Genomic DNA, 22965 nt, shown 5'->3' on the forward strand with positions numbered 1-22965 from the left:
GAAACTTACAGGAAACACTAATGAATATGTATAAGCATATAGTTAGTATATAAGTTTAGCTTGAAGTGCTTTGTTTTGTACATGAGGCAGGGTGGGGAACCCCCTCTGTACCCCGGTCGGTTTTGCTTATTCTTTAATCATACTTAATTACTGGCAAATATATATATAAATTGTAACTTTTTGCTAAACTATATTCTTTTACTAAACTGTATTCTTTTATACCATATTACTATTCCATTTACTAAATTGTATTCATTTTTAATTAAACTGCCATTAACCCAAGGGACCTAGCTGTCAAAATTGTAATTTCTTTTATAACAACCGGAGAGGCGGCGGCGGAGCTCGGAGGCGGCCCCAGCCATCGCAGGTGGGAGCCGCGCTCGGTTCTGCGGGGGCTCGGGGCTCGCTGCGGGCCCGGGAGGGGGCGGCAGGGGGCTGTGGCGGGTGGCTTGTGCCGTGGCCGGCCCGTGCTGGCCCTGGGCTGAGGGCGCTGCGGGAGCGGCTGCCCGCGGTCTCCTTGCCGCTGGGGCCTCGGCAGGAGGCGGTGGCGGAGCAGCGCTGGCTCGTCCCGCTTCGTGTCGGGAGGCCGGAGGTGGCTGCGCTGTGCCCGGGACGCTGCGCTGGGGCCGCCTCCGAGCTCCCCCGCCGCCTCACCGGGCTCCGGCCGCTGCTGCCGCCGCTGCCGAGCCCGCACAGACGCTCCGGCAATGGCGGCTCTCCTGCCCCACGGCCGCCCTGGGGGCGCCAGCGGGGCCGGGCTTGTCCCCGCTCTGCCCAATCAGCGCGCGCCAGAGCCACGAGTGACGGCAGAAGCAGCCAATGGCAGCCAGCGGCGGGCTCTGCACACGGCACGGCCTCGCCTCCCTTGGGCTGAGCTCCGCCATTTCTCGGAAGCCTGGGCTGAGGAGCGGCCCAGGCGCTGGGCCTGGCCCGGGCAGGAGGCCAAGGAAGCGCCGCTGCGCTGAAGCGCCGGGAGCTCGGGGTGCCCGGGAGCTGAGGGCGCTGCGAGCTGGGGGTGAGTCCGGGATGGAGCAGGGGATGCCGGAGCGAGGCCAAAACTCTGAGACTCTGCTTCCTGTCCCAGACGGGGAGCAGAACACACAAGGAAAGGCTCGTGGGTCTGGATGAGGGTGGGGACAGTTCAATCCTTGGTCACGGGCACAGCACACCTGACTTGGGGAAATTAATTGAATTTATTGCCAAACGTATCAGAACAAGAAAATGAGAAGCAAAATGATTCCTCCGGACATCCATCTTCCCCCCCCCCGCTCTCCCTCCTTCCCGGGCTTAACTTTCTGCCCCTCTCCGTCCCCCTCCCCGCCCAGAGGCACAGGGATGGGGGTCACAGTCAGGTCATGTCAGTGCCTCCCCCTGGGGGACAGGAATCCTTGTCCTGCTGCAGCCTGGGGTCCCTGCCAGGGGCCAGAGTCCCTCAGGAGCAGGCTGCTCCAGCGGGGATCGCCAGGGGGATCCCCGAGTCCGGCCAGGAGCCACTTCCATGGCTCTGCAGGGGCTTCCCCCGGGCTCGGGGCCTCTCTCGGGCACCCCCTGCTCCGGCGCGGCCTCATTGCCCCCCTCACCCCCCCATGCAGCTAGTGCCCGGGCAGGGAGATCCATGATTTTCACGGGGCTGAATCTTGGAGTTTCTGAGCTTTATTGGGCTGAATGTTGGTAGTTCTTTTTTTGGGGGGGAGGGCCTTAATCTTTGTATTTTGGGGTGATACCAATTTTTTGGTGTTTTGGAAGTTTTTGATCTGTTTTGCTGTTTGGAGGATGTTTGTGCTGAGTCTTGGTGTCCTGGAGGTTCTTCCAGACGCAAAATGCCCAGTGACTTCCTGAGATGAACTTGGGCAAGGAGGAAACCCCAGTCTAAGGAGCTCTGCTCTTGTTTTTTCCCCCAAACCAGGATTTTTCATTCCTAAGCTGTGGCCAGATGGAGGAGGAGGAAAAGCCCTGGAGATGCCGCACGAGGAGAGTCTGCAAACCCAGCCCAGGGAGCTGCAAGGAGGAAAGATCCCCCCAGTGCCAGGAAGGCGGCCGGAGTTCCAGCCAGAACTCGGAGCTGGGGGAGAAAGCTCATGGTGGGGAGAAGCCCCACAAATGCTTGGAATGTGGGAAGAGCTTCAGAAAGAGCTCCCACCTGTTCCGGCACCAGGTGATTCACACTGGGAAAAAGCCCTACGAGTGTGGGGAATGTGGGAAGAGCTTCAGAGACATCTCTGGCCTCATGCAGCACCAAGTGATCCACACTGGGGAAAAGCCCTACGAGTGTGGGGAATGTGGGATGAGCTTCAGCCAGAGCTCAAATCTGATCCGGCACCAGAGAATCCACACTGGGGAAAAGCCCTATGAGTGTGGGGAATGTGGGAAGAGCTTTGGGTGGAGCTCTGACCTGAGAAAACACCAGCTCATCCACACGGGGGAGAAGCCCTATGAGTGTCCTGAGTGTGGGAAGAGGTTTCAGCGCAGCTTCACTCTCATCAGACATGAGCGGATTCACACAGACGAGAGGCCCTTCCGCTGCCCCGACTGCGGGAAGAGCTTCAACCGCAACTCCACTCTCACTGCCCACCGGCGCATCCACACTGGGGAGAGGCCCTACGAGTGTCCCCAGTGTGGGAAGAGCTTCTCACAGAGCTGTATCTTGACCCAGCACCAACGGAGGCACCACTAAGGGAATCCCTGTGAGTGCCCCAAGTGTGGGAGGAGCTTCGTGCGCTGCTCCAGCTCCATCCCCCATGGGAGGATCGGCGTTGGATGATCCCCAGTGACCCCCATTGGGCAGAGCCCTGGTGATCCGTGGTCCTGGTGATCCTTGTTGGGAAGACACCTGGCTGGGAGGCTCCACATCTTCCTGGCTCTCTGTGGGCACCTGGATGAACACAGAGACAGGAACATCCATTGTGACACAGCCCAACAATGGTAATTCCTTGAGGGGAGCAGATTTGTTGACTTTCAGTCCTAGAGAACCTTTTGCTGTCGCCTCAGGAGCTCTGTGGAAAGAGAAAATGGGATGACATTGGGCTTGGGGGCCTTGAGGAAAGCACACATGCTCTGAGGGAGGGAGGACACAAGACCCAGGACCCCCTCTCACATTCTTGCTCAGGTAGAAGCCGAACCCCAGCACCAGGAAGATGAAGTCCGACGTGGAGCCCCTGATCTCCATGAGCATCTTGCTGCGGGTGGCATTTCACAGCATCCCTGGCAGGTCTGCAGAGCGTCCCCAAAACCTCTCACAGACTCCGCAAGCTCCTCCAAGGACCCTCCCAGTCTCCCCCTGCCCACCCAGGACCCTCTGAAACCTCCTTTAGAGTCATTAATTTTAAAAAATGAAGAATTTTAGAAAAATTAGAGATGTTAGCTAGAGATAGGCCTTGCTGGAACTAGAGTTAATGATTAAGAGAGAAGCAGGATTTGAGATAATCTTGGATTTAGGTAAAAAATGTCATATGTTTGTTCAGCTGTGCTTATAATGAGAAAAGAGGAACGGATCACGGATAGAGGAGCCGAGAGAAAGCTGACCCTAAGGTCAGGTAAGCCGTCAAAAGGGAGCAAAAAAATTGGAAACATGTCCAAACCTGAGGGGGAGGTTTTGGCTATTTTGGAAGCTATGGTAAAGGAGCACCCGCTCTCTGTGTCCACAGAGATCCACACGGAGGAGCTTGAAAGCCTTCTATCCTGGGTACGGGTAGAATTCCCTAACGTGGATTCAGAGAAAATTTTTACCCCAAGCCTGTGGGAGAAGATAAACGTGAGAATATATGAAAAAACACTCTAAGAGACCGGGCAGTGACTGAACTTCTGATGGCTTCTGCAGTGATTTATGAAGTCATCACCAGTAAATGGGACTCTGAAACTCAGGCAAGGGACACTATGGGTCCAGAAAAACAGAAGGGTTTGTTTCAGTCAGATGTGGAATGCTTGTTACCGCACGCTGTAAAGTCTGTGGCGCCCTTCCTGAAATCTACCTTAGGAAAGAGAATGTCTAAGCCTGTTGAAAGCCCAGAAAAACAACTATACAGAGACGAGGAGGCGATTCTAAAACGCGGGCAGAATCTGCAAAAAGGGGTCTTAGAGCTTTTGCAAGAGTGTCTGGGTTCTCTTGGAGCTGTTCCAGCACCCGGTATGCTGTTGCAGGCAGAAGAGGGAGGGGAAACGACAGCCGAGTCCCTTTCCGGCCCTAGGGGGGTGGAGGGGACAGCCCTGTCCCCCCTGGGAGGGTACGGGAGGGTTTGGCCCGACCCAGAGCGGTCCGGGACCTCCACGGGCACGGTGGCCCCTGTGCCCCGCCTGCCAGGGGTGGGCTTGGAGCCACAGCTGTCTGTCAAAGTGACGTCAGCAGTGACGCAACCACAGCCGCAGCTCCAGACCCCGCCTGCGGCACCGCCCCCAGGCCAGCCCTCATCAGGGGTGCCCATGACGTCACAGGGAGGCGTGGTGACATCACAGGGAGGCACAGTGATGTCACAGGGAGGCGTGGTCCCGTCCCTCCGTGCCCAGCCCGGAGCGGGGGGCAGGCATGCGCACAAGCAGAGCCTCGGCCTGCGCCGAGCGCTGCAGCCCTGTCACCATGGCAACAGATGCTAAAGGAAGCAGCAGCAGCGGCTGAACTGCAGTGTCAGCAAGCAGCAGCGGCACTTTTAAAGTTGAATCCGCTTTGCAATACAGCTGCAGCAGAGCAACAACAGCTTGGATAAACAGCAGCTTCACCACAGCAGATAGATTCACTGGATACCACACAAAGCCAAGAGTCTTTTGAGCACAGCCGTGCTAATGCACAGTTCTTTCAATCTACAAATCCTCCCACAGACATGGACACAGGGTTACGGGACATGTCAATACAAAGTCCAGTATTTCTGGAATGGTTTCAGAAAAATAGCCAAAAAGTAAAAATCAAAAGCATTGTAAGATGCATTACTGACTAATCTGCAAATCATTGCAGTCAGTTAAGCTTCAGAGAGAAGCCCTTATTGAAGTGCCTTCAAAAATGGATCAAAAAGTTTAAAAAATGTGGCATAATAGAATACATATGGATGTTCTGTTTCTAATGATATCTGCTGGTTTTGTTTTTATAAATAACATAGAAAATGATGATATTTTTGCATCCCAAGAAATTTAAAATATTTTGGTTCTGTTTCAGTATTCCAAATACATGAAGGTTTTGAAAATGTTACCTTCTCTATACATCTACTGATAATGTAATATTGTATGATATGGAGTGATCATCAAGTATTATTACTGTAGTTGCAGTCAATTTCTGCAAGATGCATTTCTTTAAAATTGAATTGAAAGATCATATGATAAACCCTACAGAAAAAGGATTGAATGACAGTTTTTTTTCATTTTTAACTTTTCATTTGAATAAGTGTATTGTGGATTTAGTTCAATACAATTTTCAGTAGTGTCAAAGTTATGTTAACCATATATTACCCATTTGCTTGTTTTTTGGTTTTTTTTACAATTTTAATAAGGAAATTTTAATGTGAGTCCTTTTGTTATAAAAAACATGTATAACAGCATATATACCAATTTAAATTTTGGATTTTAGTTAAAAAGTTAAGACTTAATGTTTCTGAAAAGTACTACAAAAGCTGAATAGCAACTTGTCAAATCTGTGTTGTTGTATTTTTTCTCTAGTAAAACTGCACTCTAAAAATCCTAACAAATTTAAGCATATGCCAAGCAAGTTCTTGTTACGAATGGGTATTTTTAATAACATTTTTAATAACATCTGTAGTTGTTGTGAGTTATTCTCAAAACCAGATAACAGAATGGTGATGTATTTGCTGCATCCCTATAGTGAATCAATGTTCCTGTTATATTGTGTTCAAGAAGTGTATACCAAATTTTTAGTTGCCTTTTTTATAATAATAGAGTAAGATTAAGTCGTGTTTTCATCTGATATAGATTAAGTGTTAATAAGATTAAGCAGAGTTAAACCACTATATGTAAGTTTGAGTGTTTTTAACTTAAGTTATAACTTTGGTATTTTTTGATGTTAAGTTTTGTTACTTCCTTTTATCATAATTAATTTTTAACAGGTTTAAATTTAAATTGCTTCATGTTTTATTGAAGACATTTGTTTAAACTGCGTAGTTATTTTCCTGGAGAGATGAAGATAACTACAACTGAAACAGCTGTGATAGACCACTGGTGAACACCTGCTTAAGAATAGAGGTGAATGCAATTTGAGACACCCTTGATTTCATTGGAGGTTCTATTGTTTGTTATAATCTCTGCAGTTTTCGTTTTATATAAATTGCACAAAAGAATAGTGATTGTTATTTACAAAAAAATTAGAAATTTTTCACTTTAATTCATTTTTAGTCACTAAGACGTGAATGTTTTAAAAATATTATCTTGATTTCTTCAGACACTTACTGATGACATATTCATTGTATAATGTAAATTTATAGATTTCTATGATGAGCATTATCTATAAAGTGTCTTTGTATTTACAGCCAGCTTTATACATATTTTGATATATCTTTGTGTAATTACCTTTTAGACACATATCATTTGAGATTTTTTTTGTTTTCTAACTACAGATGCATCTTGGCAAATAAGCTATATAGCTGTTCCTATACAGAGGTGGTTTTTGGTGTTGGTTTTTACTCTTTTCTTTGTTTAAGAAGATTTGCATTTGCCTAATCCAGTGTAGCGTTATTATTTTAGTTTCCAGGATTCTAAGAAAAAAAAATCATTGTTGAAAGTTAAGTGTTATGAAAGAAACTTCAGATTAAATTAACTGGTGAATGGTTTAATTAGTCAATTACCTAAGACATCTGGTAATTTGTTTTATACAAATGCCTTTTAAAAGTTTGCTGTGTTTTAAGCATCTTATAGCTGTTATTTTTAAACCCCTTGCTTTGAAAATGACTTAAGAGACATCTTTCCAGATGAGACCTAAGGCTCTGGCCAAGCCTTGACTTTACCTGGATGGAGAATTTACCAATAAACCCAGAAGTTTTCTGCATCAAAACAATATTCAGGTCAATTTGACTTGGCAATTAGTGATTTAATATAGCAGCTGGATTTTACATTGAGCTTGGAAAATTGTTATCCGGACATGATTTTCCAATCTTCCATTGATTTATCAGCTGTGGCAGACTCTGGGATGAGAGTATATATTTAGTATATTCAGTAATTCATATTACAGATTATTCAGATAAGTTTAATATTGCATTATATTAATTATGCATCTTCTTAATAAGTTTTTGATTTCTGTAAAAGTGTTATTTCCTATATGTGTATACATATGCAAGTGTTTTACTTTGATGGTTTTTCATTGTCATAACAAAAAAAACAAATACCTTAATTACAAAAAAAAGGGGCTATGCCTCAGAAGTATAAAAACCTTATATATCTTAAATGTTTTGGAAAAAGCGTAAAGATCTTATATCTATTGCAAATAATTCTTGAACAGTCCTTTTAAACAAGTCTGTTACAAAGCCAATTCCATCAATTATCAGGTATTGTTCTAACAGTTCTCAAACAAAGTCGAGAGAGAGTTCTTTGGTTCTGGTCAAAAGTTCAGAAGCAGGACAGATTAAAAATTCATTTCAATTAATAATTTGGAGGAAAGTCTATGTTTTTGTATTCACAGGTTCAAAACAGAAGTAACTTCCTAGAGAAGAACGTGGAAACTCATCAGCTGCAGAGACAAGCAGACAGCCCAAAGAGCAGAAGAGCGAGCACGCTGATGTGAACTGTATCAGGACCACAGTTGACAGCTGAACAGCTTGGATCCCACATGCAAAAGCAATGGACTTTGGGTTTCATGTGAAAGAGTGGGAAAATTAATATTGTAAAGCCTCATTTGTTAAAACATGAGTGAAGGAAAAATAACCCTTCTTGAAAAGTAATCCAAGAAAATATTTGGGTTGATTTTTTTTAATTGTTTTTTTTTAAAAAAGAGAGGGGCAGATGTTGGAGTCTGAGATACAGAGTGTGTGCCCTTGTTTCTAATACTTTTTTCTAGGATTCAAAGAAACACTGAATTTCATATGACATGAAATTCATGAGCATGTTTTTATGGTGATACATGAAAACAAATGTTAAAGTTAGATAGGAAAAGTCTAAGTGTGTAGATTAGAAAGTTTCTTAAATCTCCGTGCCCCGAGAGCAGCGGCCCGGACAGAAAAGTTCAGGAGCGGGAGGAGGTGTTTCTCAAGATTGATTTTAATCCTCATTCTCCTGGTCTGATTTGCTCAGTCCTAAATTCAATTCATTTCCCCATGTCGGGCTGTTGTGCCCGTGATGGTGATCCCTGAGTGACCTCTCCCTGCCCTTGTCCCGACCCACGAGGACTTGGATTTGTTTCAGTTCAGTGGAATTCATGGTGATTTGGGGGGAGCTGGAGCAAAGCAGCTGGAAAGCACAGTGGGCTTGACAGGGACTGAACCAGGGCAGGAGTTGGGGCTGCCTCGAGTGAGCTCTCACAGTGTGAACCTTCATGGGGTCTTTCTAAGGGAATTTTGTTGAAGTTTGACATTCATTATTAAAAAGCAGTGTCACAAGTGGAGCTCTGCTTTCAGCTTGAAATGAGGGGATGGAACGTGGGCACTGGGAATTCCATAACCTCAAGCTGTTCCTTGATACTGGACACTTTAGCTTTGGCAATCTGAAGCCCTTCAGCAGCAATGGCTCTGCCACCCCCTGGTTTCTGGCTCAGACTCAGCTCGGAGCTTGGACAAGGTCTGGGCTTTGTTCTCTTGAGCTTCAGGAGCTTCCCGGGAAGCACCAGCCCTCCCCAGCCCACCCTTGGTAGGACTTTTTCTTTTCTCTCTGCTGACGATTTTATCCCCAAAACTGCCGTGGGAACGTTGTATCCAAGCACATCCTCCAGCGCTGCACTTTCCTCCTGTGAATTCCCTGTGCAGGGAATGTGTCTGTGCTTTTCCCTGCTCTGTTCACTGACAAACAAACCTGAGCCCGTGGGACTGTCAGAGCTCCTTCATGCAATGAAATCAGGTTGTGTTGATCATGGCATGTTCTGGAGGAGCTTTTCTTGGTGTGTCTTGTGCTGCTGGAAATGACACAAGAGCCAGGAGGGAACAGAAGCTGCTGCTGCCCGTTGGCTCAGGGCCAGGGAACCAAGTTGTGCTCCCGTGCAGTTGGGCCCTGCTGGAAGCAGAGCCGCCTTTCCCTTGAGCAGCTCAAGCTTGTGACAGCTCCAAACAGGAAACCTCAGCAGAAAACTCTTCCTCCAAACTCAGCTGCTTTCCCTCCTGCAGCTGTTTGGGAAAGAGCCTCAAAGCACAGACTCTGCTGGGAGCCATTGGTGCATTTCCTCCCTCCCGGCAGCAGCAGCAGCTCCTGAGCCCTTCACGGGCTCCTGTCCCCTCCCAAACCCTTCAGCTCCCTTTGAACTCTCAGCAGTCACTAACATATGCATTTCTTTCATATTTAAACTGCATTTAAACTTCTCTTTTTCTCTCCTGTCTATCTTTTTAATCTCCTCTTTATCTCCTTTAATCCCGTCAGCACCAGTAGGATGGGGATGGAGTCTTGGGGTGGGTGTGGGATGAACTGAGGATCCAGCAGAGAAGGGCAAGGCAGAGGGGAGAGGACTCAGCCAACCCTTCTCCTGCTCTCTCCTCCCCCAGGCTCCAGCTAAAGCAAGTCAGACTGGAAAGGATCCCACAAATGCTGTGTTCTCCTCCCTCTGAGCTTGGCTGGGGATCCTCAGCTTCAGCCTGGTGCAGTGATGGCTTAGATTTACTAATTTGAGTTTTTTGGCTAATGCACTAAATAATGTGGTGGGTTTAGCGCTGGCTGAAATCTCCAGGGCACTTACTCATTTCTCACTGTAAGATATGGATTAGGAGAAGGGCAAAACAGGCTTAAAACCTAGAAGGAATAAAGAAACTTTATTAAAAGGACTACAAGAAATAAGAAACCAGAATTAAACTTTCAGAAACTTTTTCTCTCCCCACCCAATTTTTTCCTTTCTCAACTGACAATGTAGACACAAAACTTGGGATGTTAAAGCAGTATCAACTACAGAATAGTCTTTTCATCAGTCTTTGTAGGGAGAGAAGTTTTGTCTTGTCATTCCATGGAGAGTTCTCCACAAGAAAAATTCTTGTGCCTTTTCCTTTCTATGAATAGCAGCTGTCCCGGACAAAACTCTGCCATCGTGCCTTCCTCCCATTTCCACACCACTCTGAGGTGTGTTCATGGGCCATGAACTCAAGGGGTCTTATTTTAAGGATGAATTATTCAAGTGTTATTATCTTCATCTGTCTCTGTGATCATCTCTGGGAACAGAAGTTTTCTCCTTCTCTCCCTGGGGCCAAAGGGTCTTCATCAGCTCTCATCTCTCTCATCTCTCTCCCTCTGTTCAAGCATGTCATGGGATCACAGCTACTCCACCACCTGCTTGGCTTCATCAATGGATACCTTTGCTCAGATTTACACTTTGAATCCTTCATTCCTCCCAATACTCTTTCATTAATTGAAGGAGTTATTTTTCAGAACATTATTGTCCATCTCCATGCCCCTACCAAAAGACTATTTCAGCTTATTAAAGCATCTCCTCATTCTCCTTCCATCTGAGGCTTGACTCTTCCTCGTACTGACCTTGATGTTTGATGTTGTCTTTTACGTGTCGATCGCTCCCACTTTGCGCTCTCTGGAGAGGGAATGAAGTCTGCAGGTCTCATCTGTGTAGTGGAAGGGTTAAATGTGGCCCAAGGTGTGGCAGGCATTCCTGGTGTGGGATTTCAGCTCAGCAGCTGCTGGAAGGCAGGGGACGGTTTCCAGCTTGGAGCGGTCTGTGCAGGCCATGGCGGGGATCGGCGAGATGTCAGCAGCTGTGGCCCGGCCCAGCTCAGGGCCGAGGTCCCCCTGGGGAGGGCTTCAGCCACCCCACTGGAATGGGACTGGGAGGGCTTCCCGGGAGGGGCCACAGCAGAGCCCGGCCTGGCCTGGGGCTGGGGGAAGTCCCGCAGTCTCCATCCCCCCAGCCCAAAGCCACTGGGCTCCAGCCCAGCCCCCCCAGGCCACACAGGCTGCGGGGAGCAGGGCCAGCCACACCACAGCTCCAATACCTTTCAAGGCTGCAAACAAAAAGAGACAACTTCCCCAGCTGGAGTTTTTAAATGTGCTATTCACAAAGGTGATCTCACTTTTCAGTGCTGCAAAATGCTGTCAGTTCTCAGAACTGGCCAGCTATTGGCCTGATCTCAAGCAGAAACTCCCAGCAGCCGCTCTCAGAGAAATCACTTCCATTGGTGTTTTCTACTTTTTTCCCAAAAATGCCAAACCACCACAGCTGGCCTGCTGGGAAGGGGTTCGGTGCCCCCTCACCACCACTCGGAGGGCAGAAAGAAAGAGAGCTTCCCACGTTTCTTTCTTCTCTTAAATCTGTTGTCATCAAAGTGTTTCCAGCTTTTCTAATTGGCTTAGCAATGGGCCTGTTCTCAGAGCCAGCCAGTGATTGGTTTTGCCAGGCATGGAGAAAGCTTTTAGCAGCTCCTTTTAGCAGAAATAGCATTCCCATGGCTGGCTTCTTCCCTCCTCACCAAAATTTAAACCATGAAAAACCAACAAAACTGGCCACTGGTGGTCCTGGGGCAGGGGAACCTGCAGGCTTGGAGAAAACTTGAAGAACTCGTGTGGAGCCATTCAAAAATGTAACGTGGCTTCATATCTAGACACACAGCCAAAGCCCAGATATTTCTCTGTTCTTTTTCTTTTCAGCTGAGAGAGGAAGTCACAGGTGATGGGGTCTCTATCCCACATCTCTTGGGTCCCTGCCTCGTAGTTCCCAATTTGGATGAAAGTTACCCATTTGCTCCCACTGGCTTCCTCCTCCCACCATCTTCTACATCTTCCCCCATTCTTCTGTGACTTTCTTCTTCTCTTTCCTTATGACCATTGCAGCCTCATCTCTGTGGCTCACAAATGTGCCCAGGGGGGCTCCAGGGGTGAGGCACAGGCCCACATGCTTCTTTGAGATGCCCCAGCAGTGCTGCAGCAGGCTGATGGCTGTGCAGTTCCTTTGGTACAGGAACAGGCATTCTTGGGTTTAGTCAGAAGCATCAGTGGCCAAAAACCCAATTTCCTTTGGTTTAGTCCCATCTCAGAGCTCAGTTGTGGGGCAGGATGTGGGTGCTTGGGGCACTGCCGTGCATGAACGATGCATGGTCCCCAGAGGTGGTATATCTGGAAACATTTATTACAAGTGTACATAACTTTTGTGCTGTTTTTCCTATTGGGTTAGAATAGTGTGAGCCTGGATAGCCAATGGTATAAATGTTCAGATGGCTGCTAATGAATAATAGACATGATTAATTCCCTATTAGCCACATCAGTTTTATTTCCCTAGGGCAAGCACTTGTAAAACAATTTCTTCTGCAAACTACTCTGCTTCTGCTACTTGTTACATTTTAGAAACTCTGTTCCATCCATCCTGCCCTGACTGAGGAGCAATCTTTGTTCTCTTATGACAAGTTCTCTTTGTTTTCTCTCTCCACAGGGCAATCTTGGAGTTACTCTTGGATCTCTTGAACAACAGGGTTTGGCTCATTGTCAGGCTGTAAATAACCAGGGGTGGGACCACTGGTGCTGTGAAGTCAATTTATTGCTGAAATACATCAGAAAAGGTCTCAGTCTGAAGGCATGAGATTTTGGAGGAGTAACAAGTGGGCCATAGCTCAAAGGTAGTCATGAGTTTCTTTGTTACACAGCAATATATCACATTTTGGTCCAATGGACAGCTGACATGGAGTTTATTAGTACTTAATCACCTTTCACCTTTGCCAAGTTCTGCTGCACTGTGTCTGCTTTTCACGTACACACGTGCTTCTTATGATAATATTTAGATTCATAGCTTACTCTATAAAATCACACAATTACAGTTGAAAACTCTCCACCATCTCACTCAATGCATTTCTTATTTAATTCTCGCATATTCTTACTTGCAGCTATAGGAACATAAGCTTATGATTTCTCGACTCAACATCTGTGAACCTTTAGCATTGCTTTAACCTAAGCTCCTTCCAAGGCTGTAAATTAAACCCTTCAGTATCTGTGGAAGTTTCTGTCTTTCCATTTCCCACAGCCCACCAAAGGATTTGTGACACTTTGTGACAGAGGAGAACCTCCCAGGCAATTTTGTGTTTGCTGTAGGGAAGGTTGGGTTGCTCTGCATCAATTCCCAGAGCACCGCAGAGCATTGGCTTTGTGGTGTCAGGGCATGGATGCCACATTGTCGTGGTGACATCCCAAGGTTGCCTTGGTGCACGGAAGGCCTCAGTGTCAGAGCAGCTCTTGGGCTCGCTCAGTGCAGGAGCATCCTCCTGCTTGAGGCGTTTGTCAGTGGGCAGCTGCACACTGACAGGAGCCTTGTTTGTCCTTGAGTTGAGCACAGTCTGCAAACTGGCACAGCAGTGCTACAATGATTGAGCAGCTCGCTGCTGCCGTTTGCACCCTTTATGGCATTGGCTATTCTGGCTATTACCTGACCAACCTGGCACGTAAGTAGAGGTTTTCCCTGGCTGGAACCTAAGCTGGCTTTTGTAGGTCTCCCTGCTCTTTCTTAGTGACCGGGTTGCTATTGAAACAGAAAGACCATGAGGATGCCACTGGTTTGGTAAAGCTCCTGTCAACACCTTCAGCAGAACACGGGGTGTCTGTAGCCAGGGGGCTGCGGGCAGCATTTGCAGGGGTTCTGTTCCCTCCATGGGAGAGCCTGTGGCAGCAGAGTCTGTCATTTCCTCACTTTGCTGGCTCAAGCAGGACACCTTTGAAAATGTAGACTGGGAGATCTTCTCAGATGCTGTTCTAAATAGGCCACGGTTCTCCCCAGTTTTCTCAAAGAATTTGGTTCATTTTCCTTGCCCACTGCAGGTCATCTGACCCGTGTGTTCAGAGGTACCGATCCTGAGGTGAGTCAGAAAGGAACATTTGATGTTCCTGGTGTTTCAGAATTGTGGAGGAAACTGTGAGCTTGGCCTGTGGCAGTAGAGTGTGGAGGGGCAGCTGGTAGGCTGAAAGAAGATCCATTTCCATGTTTACAACAGCAATAGCAAAGGCATTGTTGGCTATTTCCTAATTTTCCATTGCAGAGCTTTAAAAGAACTCAGAGCTCAGTTTTGCAGAGAGAACGTTGCTTGCTGATAGTAGCCAGGGTGAACTCTCTAATTCAGAACTATTTGCAGTATGGCTGAATTAACCCATTTTAATTTAGTTGGAGTGACTTAGAATCCCATTGCTATCAAAGCTGATGATTTGTGCTTGGTAGAGCTGGTTGTAGAAATAGAGCTGAATAGAAATAAGGTTCTAAATGATAGGTAGCTGCCTGTCCCTAACTCCACCATCTGTCCACAGAGCCCAGAACCAAGAGCAGACTCTCCTGTGGCTCCCTCTGCTCCTGGAGAAGAGGCCAAAGAGGAGCAAAATGAGCAAAAGGAGCATGAGCCTCCAGCTGTGGTCACAGCCCAGCCTGACCATCCCCAGACAGTAAGTGCCAGTGCTGGGTGCTGCTGTCTTTAGTGCAAGGCAGAGCTGCAAGTTTCTGAGCAGCCAGCACTTGCTGTTGGTGGCTGAGGATGCTGCGTGCTGGAGTCCTGCCAGCACCCAGCCATTCCCCCATCCCGTGGCAGCTGAAAATTGGGCTTTGAGCCGTCGTGCTGAGGCCCCAAAGCACTGCTGCCTGCGGGTGAGCAGCTGGCTGCTTGGCTCAGTGAAGCTCTGTCTCTTGGCTTCTGCCAAGCCATGGCCAAGGGCTCACACGGCATTTCTGGGGCTCACAGGGCTTGGTTTGTTTGCTTTCCCTATTTGGAAACCTCTGGATGACCTGGAGAAGTGTTTTGCAGTTTCCTTGAGTAATTCTTCACTTCTGCAGAGTCTTTTAGGCCACCTGTCTTTTGGCTTTTGATAAGCTGCAAGGAGATGATTGTGTTGTCCATGAAGCTGTGGCTGGCCATTCTTGTCCTGTGTGGCCAAAGAAACAAACTGCGTAGTTCTGAGCCCTTCTTCTGAGGCAAAATCCACAAGTGGCAAGTTTCTGTTGATACGTTTTGTGGTGAAGTCTGCAGCTTTGGAAACTGCATTGGAGCCTAGTGTGGGGGTAAAGCTGCAAGTCCTAGAGTGCTGTCCTGTGTTGCTAAGCAGAGGAAAGGCATCTGGAAATGGCAGCTGCAGTATTTTAAGTCAAATGTGCAACTGGGTGCCTGGGCAGCTGCCTGGGACCAAAGCAGCCAAGGGAGCCGCTCAACAGCAGCTGAAGCTGAGCCAGGCTGGGTTAGCTCAGGTGGCCAAGAAGGCCAAGGGCCTGCTGGCCTGTGTCAGCAATAGTGGGGCAGCAGGAGCAGGGCAGTGACCGTCCCCCTGTGCTGGGCACTGCTGTGGCCGCAGCGCCAGTGCTGTGTCCAGTTCTGGGCCCCTCTGATCAGAAAGTCATTGAGGGGCTGGAGCGTGTCCAGAGAAGGAGAAGGGCACTGGGGAAGGCTGTGGAGGACAAGTGCAATGAGGAGGTGCTGAGGGAGCTTTAGCCTGGAGAAAGGCAGGCTGATGAGGGACCAGCAGGCAGACTTCCATAAATCCCTACATGACCTTGCTCACCACAAGGGCTTTTTCCCTGCCAAACATCCCCTCCCTGCATCCAAGTACTTTTGACACTGGAGGAGGTGACATTTTCACCTTATCTTTGTTGCATTGTTGGTCTCCTAAGAGAAGAAAACCTGTTTCTTTTCTCTTTCTCCAGCAACCAAAGATGCTTTTTGCTCCAGATTTCCTGTCCTTTTCCAGCACTGGTTGAGATTGTGATAGACTTTTAGTTTGCAAGGTGGAAGTTCTGGAAGATGCAGTATTTTTGCATGAGAACACGTAGTTTGGGGCAGGGATGTTGGTCCAGAAAGAGCTGTTCTGGTACCAGGCCAGACAGCAGGGCTTGCACATCATTTTCAGGTTAACAATGTCCATGTCTTTTTGGAAGCCCAAGGGATCAGTATGTGTTGTGTTTGGGAATTGAGCAGGAAATCAATGCCCTTGCATTGCAGCTGGTCCTCCAGAGATCAGAGAGGCTGGGAGGGGCTGGGATTCATTTCTGATTCCAGCCACTTCAACACCGTCACCGTGGTTGAGTCCAAGAGAAGAACTTGTCTGAGCACAGATGCACAAAGACTGCAGTTCCCAGTGCAGTGCTCTGGCTCTGATCACATTCCATAAGGACCGACACGCTCCAGATTCCCCAGGAGTGCGGTTTATTGGAGCAACAGGAGAGCGAGTTCAGCATTGCTGCTGATCGGGGGACTGGCTACTAAGGGTTGATGTGTGTAGTAACAGAAAGTATAGTAATAGAGTTTATAATAGTGAAATTTAGCTGTCTGTCTATCTATCTGCCTGTCTGTTCATCTATCTATCTATCTATCTATCTATCTATCTATCTATCTATCTATCTATCTATCTATCTATCCATGTAACTTTTACATAATTGATTCTTCCCAGCTCTGGTCCAAAGCAATTGGGGGTGCAAATCTCACCTAAAGGCATCCCATTCAGGAGAAGAGAAGAGACATGTTCTGTTGACTGATCCTCAGCAGGCAGAGATGTTTCCCCCTTTAGAGATGGTTGTTTTTTTCCCCTCAGAGCTGTTTTCCTGCTGCTGCCTCTTCTGTCCCAACACTCCCGGTTTAACCTATAAATTTCTGCCTGTCCTAGTGAGGTGGGACAATTCCATATTTTAGGTGGTTTTTGCTGACTTTGGTCATACATGCATTACATGACACATGGCTTCCTTCATTGGCATCCCTAAGGGTGTGTCAATTAATTTGTTGATGGGGCCTTTTGAGGATCTCTGTCACTGCCGCTCAGAATTCTCAGCTGACAAAAGAGGGAGGAGAAACACCTTGGTCCTCTTCCATATCCTGAGGTGGCCATAGGGGCTCTCTGACCTGCAGCAGAGGATCAAATTGCAGACATCCTTGTCTCCTGAATGAGCAGGATTTCTAACAAGAGTGTAGATGTCAGAAGGGCAGGAGTGGCAGTGCAGGCCTGAAAAGAACATGAACTCCAGCAGTGTCTCTCCCAAGGGGTGAGCTCACCCAGGAAGCCCCTGCAGAGCCAGGATGGAGCTGTGGGACAGGGCTGGCTGTCAGTCACTATGGAGAGACAAGCAGGACACAGCAGAAGGGGAGGGAGGCCCTTGAGAAATGCCCCACATTTCCTGTCAGCTGCCCAAGAGTCTGTTGGAGATTCAGTGCCAGATGGGTCCTGATTGCACTGCCAGGGTCACTTTGGAATCTGTGCTTCCCCACGGGCAGAGAACAAGGCAGGAGAGCAGCAGCACAGTGCTTTGGGAACGTGGGAGCCCATCAGTCTTTGAGTCTTGGCCCACAAATGTTGTATGAGAAGTTGAAGCCCATCTTCTCTTGCTTTCTCTGCAGGTCCTTCCAGAGAAAGAGCAGGAGCAGATTGTTTTATCAGGGAGGCCGTGCCAGACTGAGGGAGAGCTGTTCCCAGCCCAAGAGCAGGAAGAGCAGCTGGGGCAGCAGGTGGAAGAGCCACTGGAGAATGGCCAGGTAAGCCTGACTCAGCAGGGGACAGAGTGAAGGGCAGGAAGAGGGGCATAAAACGCAGCTCTTGGGACTGAGCAGGCCACGAGTGCCAGAGGCCCTGAAAGCAAAGAGCCTCTGCAGAGATCAGCAGCAGGACAGGAGGTTACAGTGGAAGCAGAGGTGGGTAGGGAAGCAGAAAGAAGTGACTGAATGAGTGTGATTTTGAGGCTGAAACTGAGGAAGAAGCTGAGCCTGATGGCAGCTCCCAGGCACTTGCTCTCCATTTGTGTGTACAGAACATCAAGGCAGAGCCCCAAGCAGAGCTGCCCGAAGCTTAGAGGACAATCATGGCAGTGAAGAGGAGGCACGAGGAAGACAGGAGAAACATCCAGGAGGAGATGAATCTCCACTGGCAGAGAGGCAATCAAAAAAAGCAGGTGAGTGAAAGAGTGGCAGACACTCCACTCATGGAAATTTCTCTCTCTTGTTCTTCAGAGACCTCTGATGGGAAGCTGCAGGCAGGGCTGCAGGAAACTGAGGCTAGGATCAGGGCAAGGAAGAAGAGGCTGGAGCAAGAAAGGAAAATCATCCAAGAGAAATTTAATCTCGTTCAGAAGCAAGAGGCTCTAGAAAATCGAGTGAGTGAAAGAGCGATAGGCACAGCAGTCACTGCAGTCTGGTGCTTTCTGCCCTTCTTGCCTTTCCTCTGCAGAGCAGCAGGGGGGTGGGCTGATGCCTCTCAGTGCCATCCTGCTGTAGTGTCTATCCCAGCTGCTTTGAAGGACATTTCCTGCTGTGCTCAATCTCAGCTGCTGCCCTGGACAGTGGGACCAGTCATTTGCCCCTTTTGCCAGCACTCATCTCAAGGGATTCCTGCTGGCCTGCTCCTGCTCTCCTTGTTTCTTCAGGGCTTTTTGCAAGTGAACAGAGTCCCCCAGATAGATTTGGAATACAAGCTGCAAGCTGTCTGTATCCCTTGGTGAATCTGCTGCTGTCCTGCTCTTTCCCTTTGCTCACAGTCAATGAGCCTTGGCACACAGGGACAAGCTGTGGTCTCTGACTGCTTTGTTCTGTTTGACTTGAGGTGGACGTGTTGATATCTCACCTGGCAGCCTGCGAAGGCTTCCAGCAAATGCCTGGTGATGAAGAGCCCCAAGGTCGGCAGGAGGCACAGGTACTGTCCCAAGCACAAGTGCTGCAGGCTGAGCACCTTCTGAAGATGGTGCAGGAAGAGAGGACTGAGGGGGAGGAGCTCCAACATTAGAACAAGGAGCTGCAAATGTGTCTGCAGCCCTTGGAGGGGGAAAGGGATCCTTGGGAGGAAGTGGAATGGTCGTTGTTGCAGTCATCCTTCAGAAAATCCATGAAAATGGAATATGAAACTGGCCATGAACTTGATTAAAACCAACCTTGGGTTTCGACCATTTGGCTTCAGAAGCGGGCATCCAAAAAAATCCAGTTGATGAGCTTTGCATGTGGCTAACAGCAACTTCCTAAGGGCTTGCATTTGAAAAGGGAACTCGGGGTTGTGGGTGCGGAGGAGCCCGCTGGGCCTGAGATACTGGCCCTCCCCTGGAGAGGAGATACTTCTCCGTAAGAGCGACACAATGTCGCTCCCAGGGGTCTTTGAGTTAGTTATGTTAAACTGTTGTGTTTCATTGGTGTTCCCCCCTGCTGTCCCACCCCGATACAGGTATCTCGGGCTTCCCCCCTCCCCTCTCCTTCCCCATAAATATCCCGGCTTTTCCTCTGTTCGAGAGATTCGCTGTTACCGGCACCCTTTGCCGAAGCTTTGCCTGAATAAAGGCTTGTGCCTCTGTGGAACGCTGGACCAGCTGTCTCGTCCCTGCTTCCTGTGTTGCCTGCCGCCGCTGCTGCCGAGCTGAGCTGAGCTGAAATCACTATACTATTACTGAGCTGAGCTGGAATCACTCGACTGCTCGAAGCTGCTCGCATGCGCTTCGGGCCAGCCTTTCTCAAGGCTGCTTCTGGAGAAGTCGCGGTGTTCCGGGCTTTCCTCCGCCGCGGCAAGTGGCGACCCGAACGTGGGGCTTTGAAGAAGCCCTGAAGAAGCGTCCGCCTGCACCTTCAGCTGTGAGGCGAGCCGCCGTTGGAGCCACCGCCCCTCGAGGAAGCTTGCTTGCGTTCTAGCAAGAAGCGATCCAAGAGGCTGCGACCGGGACCCTTGCTGACCATCTGGGGCAAGGGAAAGCCCCTGAGGACCGGTCGCCAGGTGACCACCTACCCAGCAACTTTGTTTTCGCCCGCCGGCATCTGCCGAAGAGAAATTGTAAGTGTATCCCGTGAAAGGTTTTTTCTTCGGGCTTTTTTTCTGTTTTTGCTGTTTTACTGCTGGGTGGGGAGTGAAAAAGGATGGGGAATGAGTCCTCTGTATTGAGGCTGACCCCACCTGAGAGGGACTTTTATATCCAAGTTGTAACTACCTTAAAAGTGGGGAATTTTAAGTTTTCTAAAGGAGATTTAAAAAGATTTATTCATTGGGTTTTTAAGCATTTTAAGATTAATTCGGACTCTGCTAAATCAGGAATTTTTTGGGATAATGTGGGGAGAAAGTTATATACAGTTCAAGCTAAAGGGGATTTTTCTGTTGCAAAATTCTTTCCTGTGTTTCAAAATATTATTTTCTCATTGGAAAAAGAGGGAAAAAAAGAAGAGGGAGTTTTGGGTCCCCAGTTAAACCCCCCAACCCCGTCAGCCCCTCCAGGTGTCCCTGAACCCCTTTCCCTATCTGAGAGCCAGTCGGCGGGTGGACATTGCCCCCGGGCACAGGGCTGCTGCCGTCTCCCTGACACCCCCCCACCGTCTCTCTACCCGTACCAGGGTGGCAATGGCCATGCCGCTCTGGGTCTTTCCCCTACCCTCTCTCCTATGCCCTCACACCCGGTTGTGTCCCCCCCAGTTCCTAGCGTTAGCACAGATGGCGCCGGCAGCGTGGCCAGCCCCTCCATTTTGTCCCACTCCCACCCCGGTTTTCCCGCCCTCGATGCCCAAAATGGCCACTTTCCCGCCTTCACCCCTTCTCTTCCTGCCGCGTCCTGCTCCTCCTCCCCCCCCACTGCGTCGTTGGGTGTAACTGCGTCGGGCCCTCCCCCATCCATCGGGAAACCTCTCCTCGTCGCGGACCCCGGTCCTGTCCCTTCGTGCCGGGGCCCCGTCCCCAGCGGCGCTCCCGCTCCAGGGTCCCTGTGCCCCGGAGGCCGGGACGGCTCCGGCCGGAGCGGGGCCACCCCCGCTTCCCCACGCAGCCACAAAAGGGCCAGCTCTAGACACCTGAGCCGGCCCCGTGCTGCCACCAAGTACCCCCCATCTCCTCTAGGAGATGAGAGCAGTGAATCTTCTTATTCAGATTCTGAGTATGAAGATCACTGGGCTGAGGTGCAGAGGGAAGCCACACGGGCGGGGAACTCAGCTCTGTCCCAGAAAATACTTGCCTTTCCTGTAATACTGAGGAGAGACAGGACAGGGGCACAGGTTGCTGCATGGGAATCCCTTCACTATAGGGAACTGCAGGAACTTTGTAAGGCTGCCGAGAAACATGGCAGGAGTTCACATTTTTTTAAACACTTGCTGGAAGCCTCCTTCTCTGCCCACGTCATGGTCCCGCATGACATCAAAAATATTATGAACTGCCTCCTCTCTCCAGCAGAATACATGTTGTGGGAGAGGCAGTGGAAAAAACATTTAAAGCAATTGGCAGATGTTTATGCAAGAGATGCTAACAGACCCAATTTTACTTTAGAGCAATTAGCAGGAGAAGGAGATTTCCAAAAGCCCCGAGATCAGGCCCGAGATCTGCCTGAAGCAGCTTTACAGGATATAGCTAATGCTGCCAAGATATCTCTTTTTACCACCCCTGATGATAAAGTGCCAACGCAGTGCTTCACTAATATTAAGCAGGGGGCAACTGAGTCTTTTATTAAGTATATTGATAAGTTAAAAATAGCCATTGAAAAGCAGATAGAGAGCCCTCAGGCACAAAAGGAATTATTAGTAAAAATAGCAATGGCCAATGCTAATCAGGAGTGCAAAGCAGTTTTGCGAGCCCTCCCTCTGGACCCCGAACCAACCATAGATCAGATGGTTGAAGCCTGCACCAAACACTCCTCTGCCTCAAGTGAGAATACAGTGGCACTTGCAGTGGCTAAAGGAGTGGCAGAGGCGATATCTGGAGCTTATGCTGCAGACCCCAATAGAAATTGTTGTTTTAATTGTGGTGAGCCTGGACATTTTTTCAAAGACTGTCCAGAAAGACATTCTATACAACCGCCAGCCCACCAACGATTCCCCAGACAAAACTGGCATTCGGGAAACTTCAAGCAGAGCGGCCCCGCGCTTCGACATCAAATCAAATGCCGCACCACTCCACCCCTCCTGCCAAACCCACCATCCTGCCTCCACGGGGGCCCCAATATTAAGCCCAGCAGGTGGAGCGCTTCAGATGGGAACCCGGTGCCAACTGGTAACTAGACTCTCTTTATATATGAAAGGTGACTGTGTTTACAAAGTCCCCACAGGGAAACGTGGACCACCAGGCGGTCCCTCTAACATCTTAATACTTGGGGATCCAACTAATTGTCCAGGACAAATTCATACTGTTCCTGAAGTCCAGACTATATACCCTGGAGATGAAATTTCCATCTCTTTGACCTGCATAGACCCTCCTTATTATTTAAAGGAACAGACTCCTGTGGCACAGGCCTTTTTACTTCCTAGTGACTGCCCAGATCATGTTCCCCTCAACCCCAGTGCTATGTGGACATAGGTTGTGGGCTCCTGCAAACCCATTGTGGACTGTAGCCTGTTTTGTTATGGGGAAAGGATTCAGAGCCCAGGAATGATAGACACTGGGCAGATGTTACCATCATCGCCCACTCCGAGTGGCCAGACAATTGGGAATTACAACCTGTAGCAGGCATGATCTCAGGAATTGGAGGGATGACAGCCTCCATGAGGAGCAAACGGAATATTGTCATCGAAGGACCTGAGGGACAAATGGCAACCATCAGGCCATTTGTGGTGAGAGCACCAATCACCCTCTGGGGACGGGATCTCTTGTCCCAATGGGGAGCTTCTCTGAGGATTCCCAGCAGGGATTTTTAGTGGGGGTCACTGAGAAGCGCGCCACGCCTACCATCCCCCAACTCACCTGGAAACAGCACCATCCAGTGTGGGTTGATCAGTGGCCCCTATCTGAGACCAAACTGCGCGCACTGGAAGCTCTCGTAGAAGAGCAGCTTGCCAAAGGCCACATCACTGAGACCAACAGCCCTTGGAACTCCCCTGTCTTTGTCCTACGCAAACCAGGCAAAGACAGGTGGAGACTCCTTCATGACCTCAGGAAAATCAATGATGTCATTGAAGACATGGGCCCCCTCCAGCCGGGCATGCCCTCTCCTTCAATGCTCCCCCGAGATTGGAAGCTAGCTGTCATTGACAT

At 48.9% G+C, this 22965-nt stretch overlaps 2 protein-coding genes and 1 long non-coding RNA gene across 3 annotated transcripts in view; 2 read left to right on the top strand and 1 right to left on the bottom strand.

Annotated features, from left to right (window-relative positions):
- The window catches only part of LOC131588612 (zinc finger protein 239-like), a 102369-nt gene that overhangs the window by 49534 nt on the left and 29870 nt on the right, over positions 1 to 22965 (bottom strand). The window lies entirely within an intron of this gene.
- On the top strand, positions 332 to 17871 carry LOC131588656 (uncharacterized). The gene is made up of 4 exons (XR_009279629.1): positions 332 to 367; positions 14338 to 14469; positions 17397 to 17531; positions 17804 to 17871. It is a non-coding gene; the product is annotated as an uncharacterized LOC131588656 (long non-coding RNA).
- LOC131588599 (zinc finger protein 239-like) lies at positions 787 to 8454 on the top strand. Its single transcript, XM_058857552.1, has 2 exons — positions 787 to 1015; positions 1907 to 8454. Exon 2 carries the CDS (start codon positions 1934 to 1936, stop codon positions 2672 to 2674), a length of 741 nt encoding a protein of 246 aa, XP_058713535.1. The 5' UTR covers positions 787 to 1015; positions 1907 to 1933; the 3' UTR covers positions 2675 to 8454.

The sequence above is a fragment of the Poecile atricapillus genome, chromosome 26 (assembly GCF_030490865.1).
Source record: "Poecile atricapillus isolate bPoeAtr1 chromosome 26, bPoeAtr1.hap1, whole genome shotgun sequence".
NCBI classification, from domain to species: domain Eukaryota; kingdom Metazoa; phylum Chordata; class Aves; order Passeriformes; family Paridae; genus Poecile; species Poecile atricapillus.

What these genes read in the sequence shown, in the direction of transcription:
- LOC131588599 (XM_058857552.1), top strand. Translation starts at nt 1,934, where the DNA reads ATGGAGGAGGAGGAAAAGCCCTGGAGATGCCGCACGAGGAGAGTCTGC.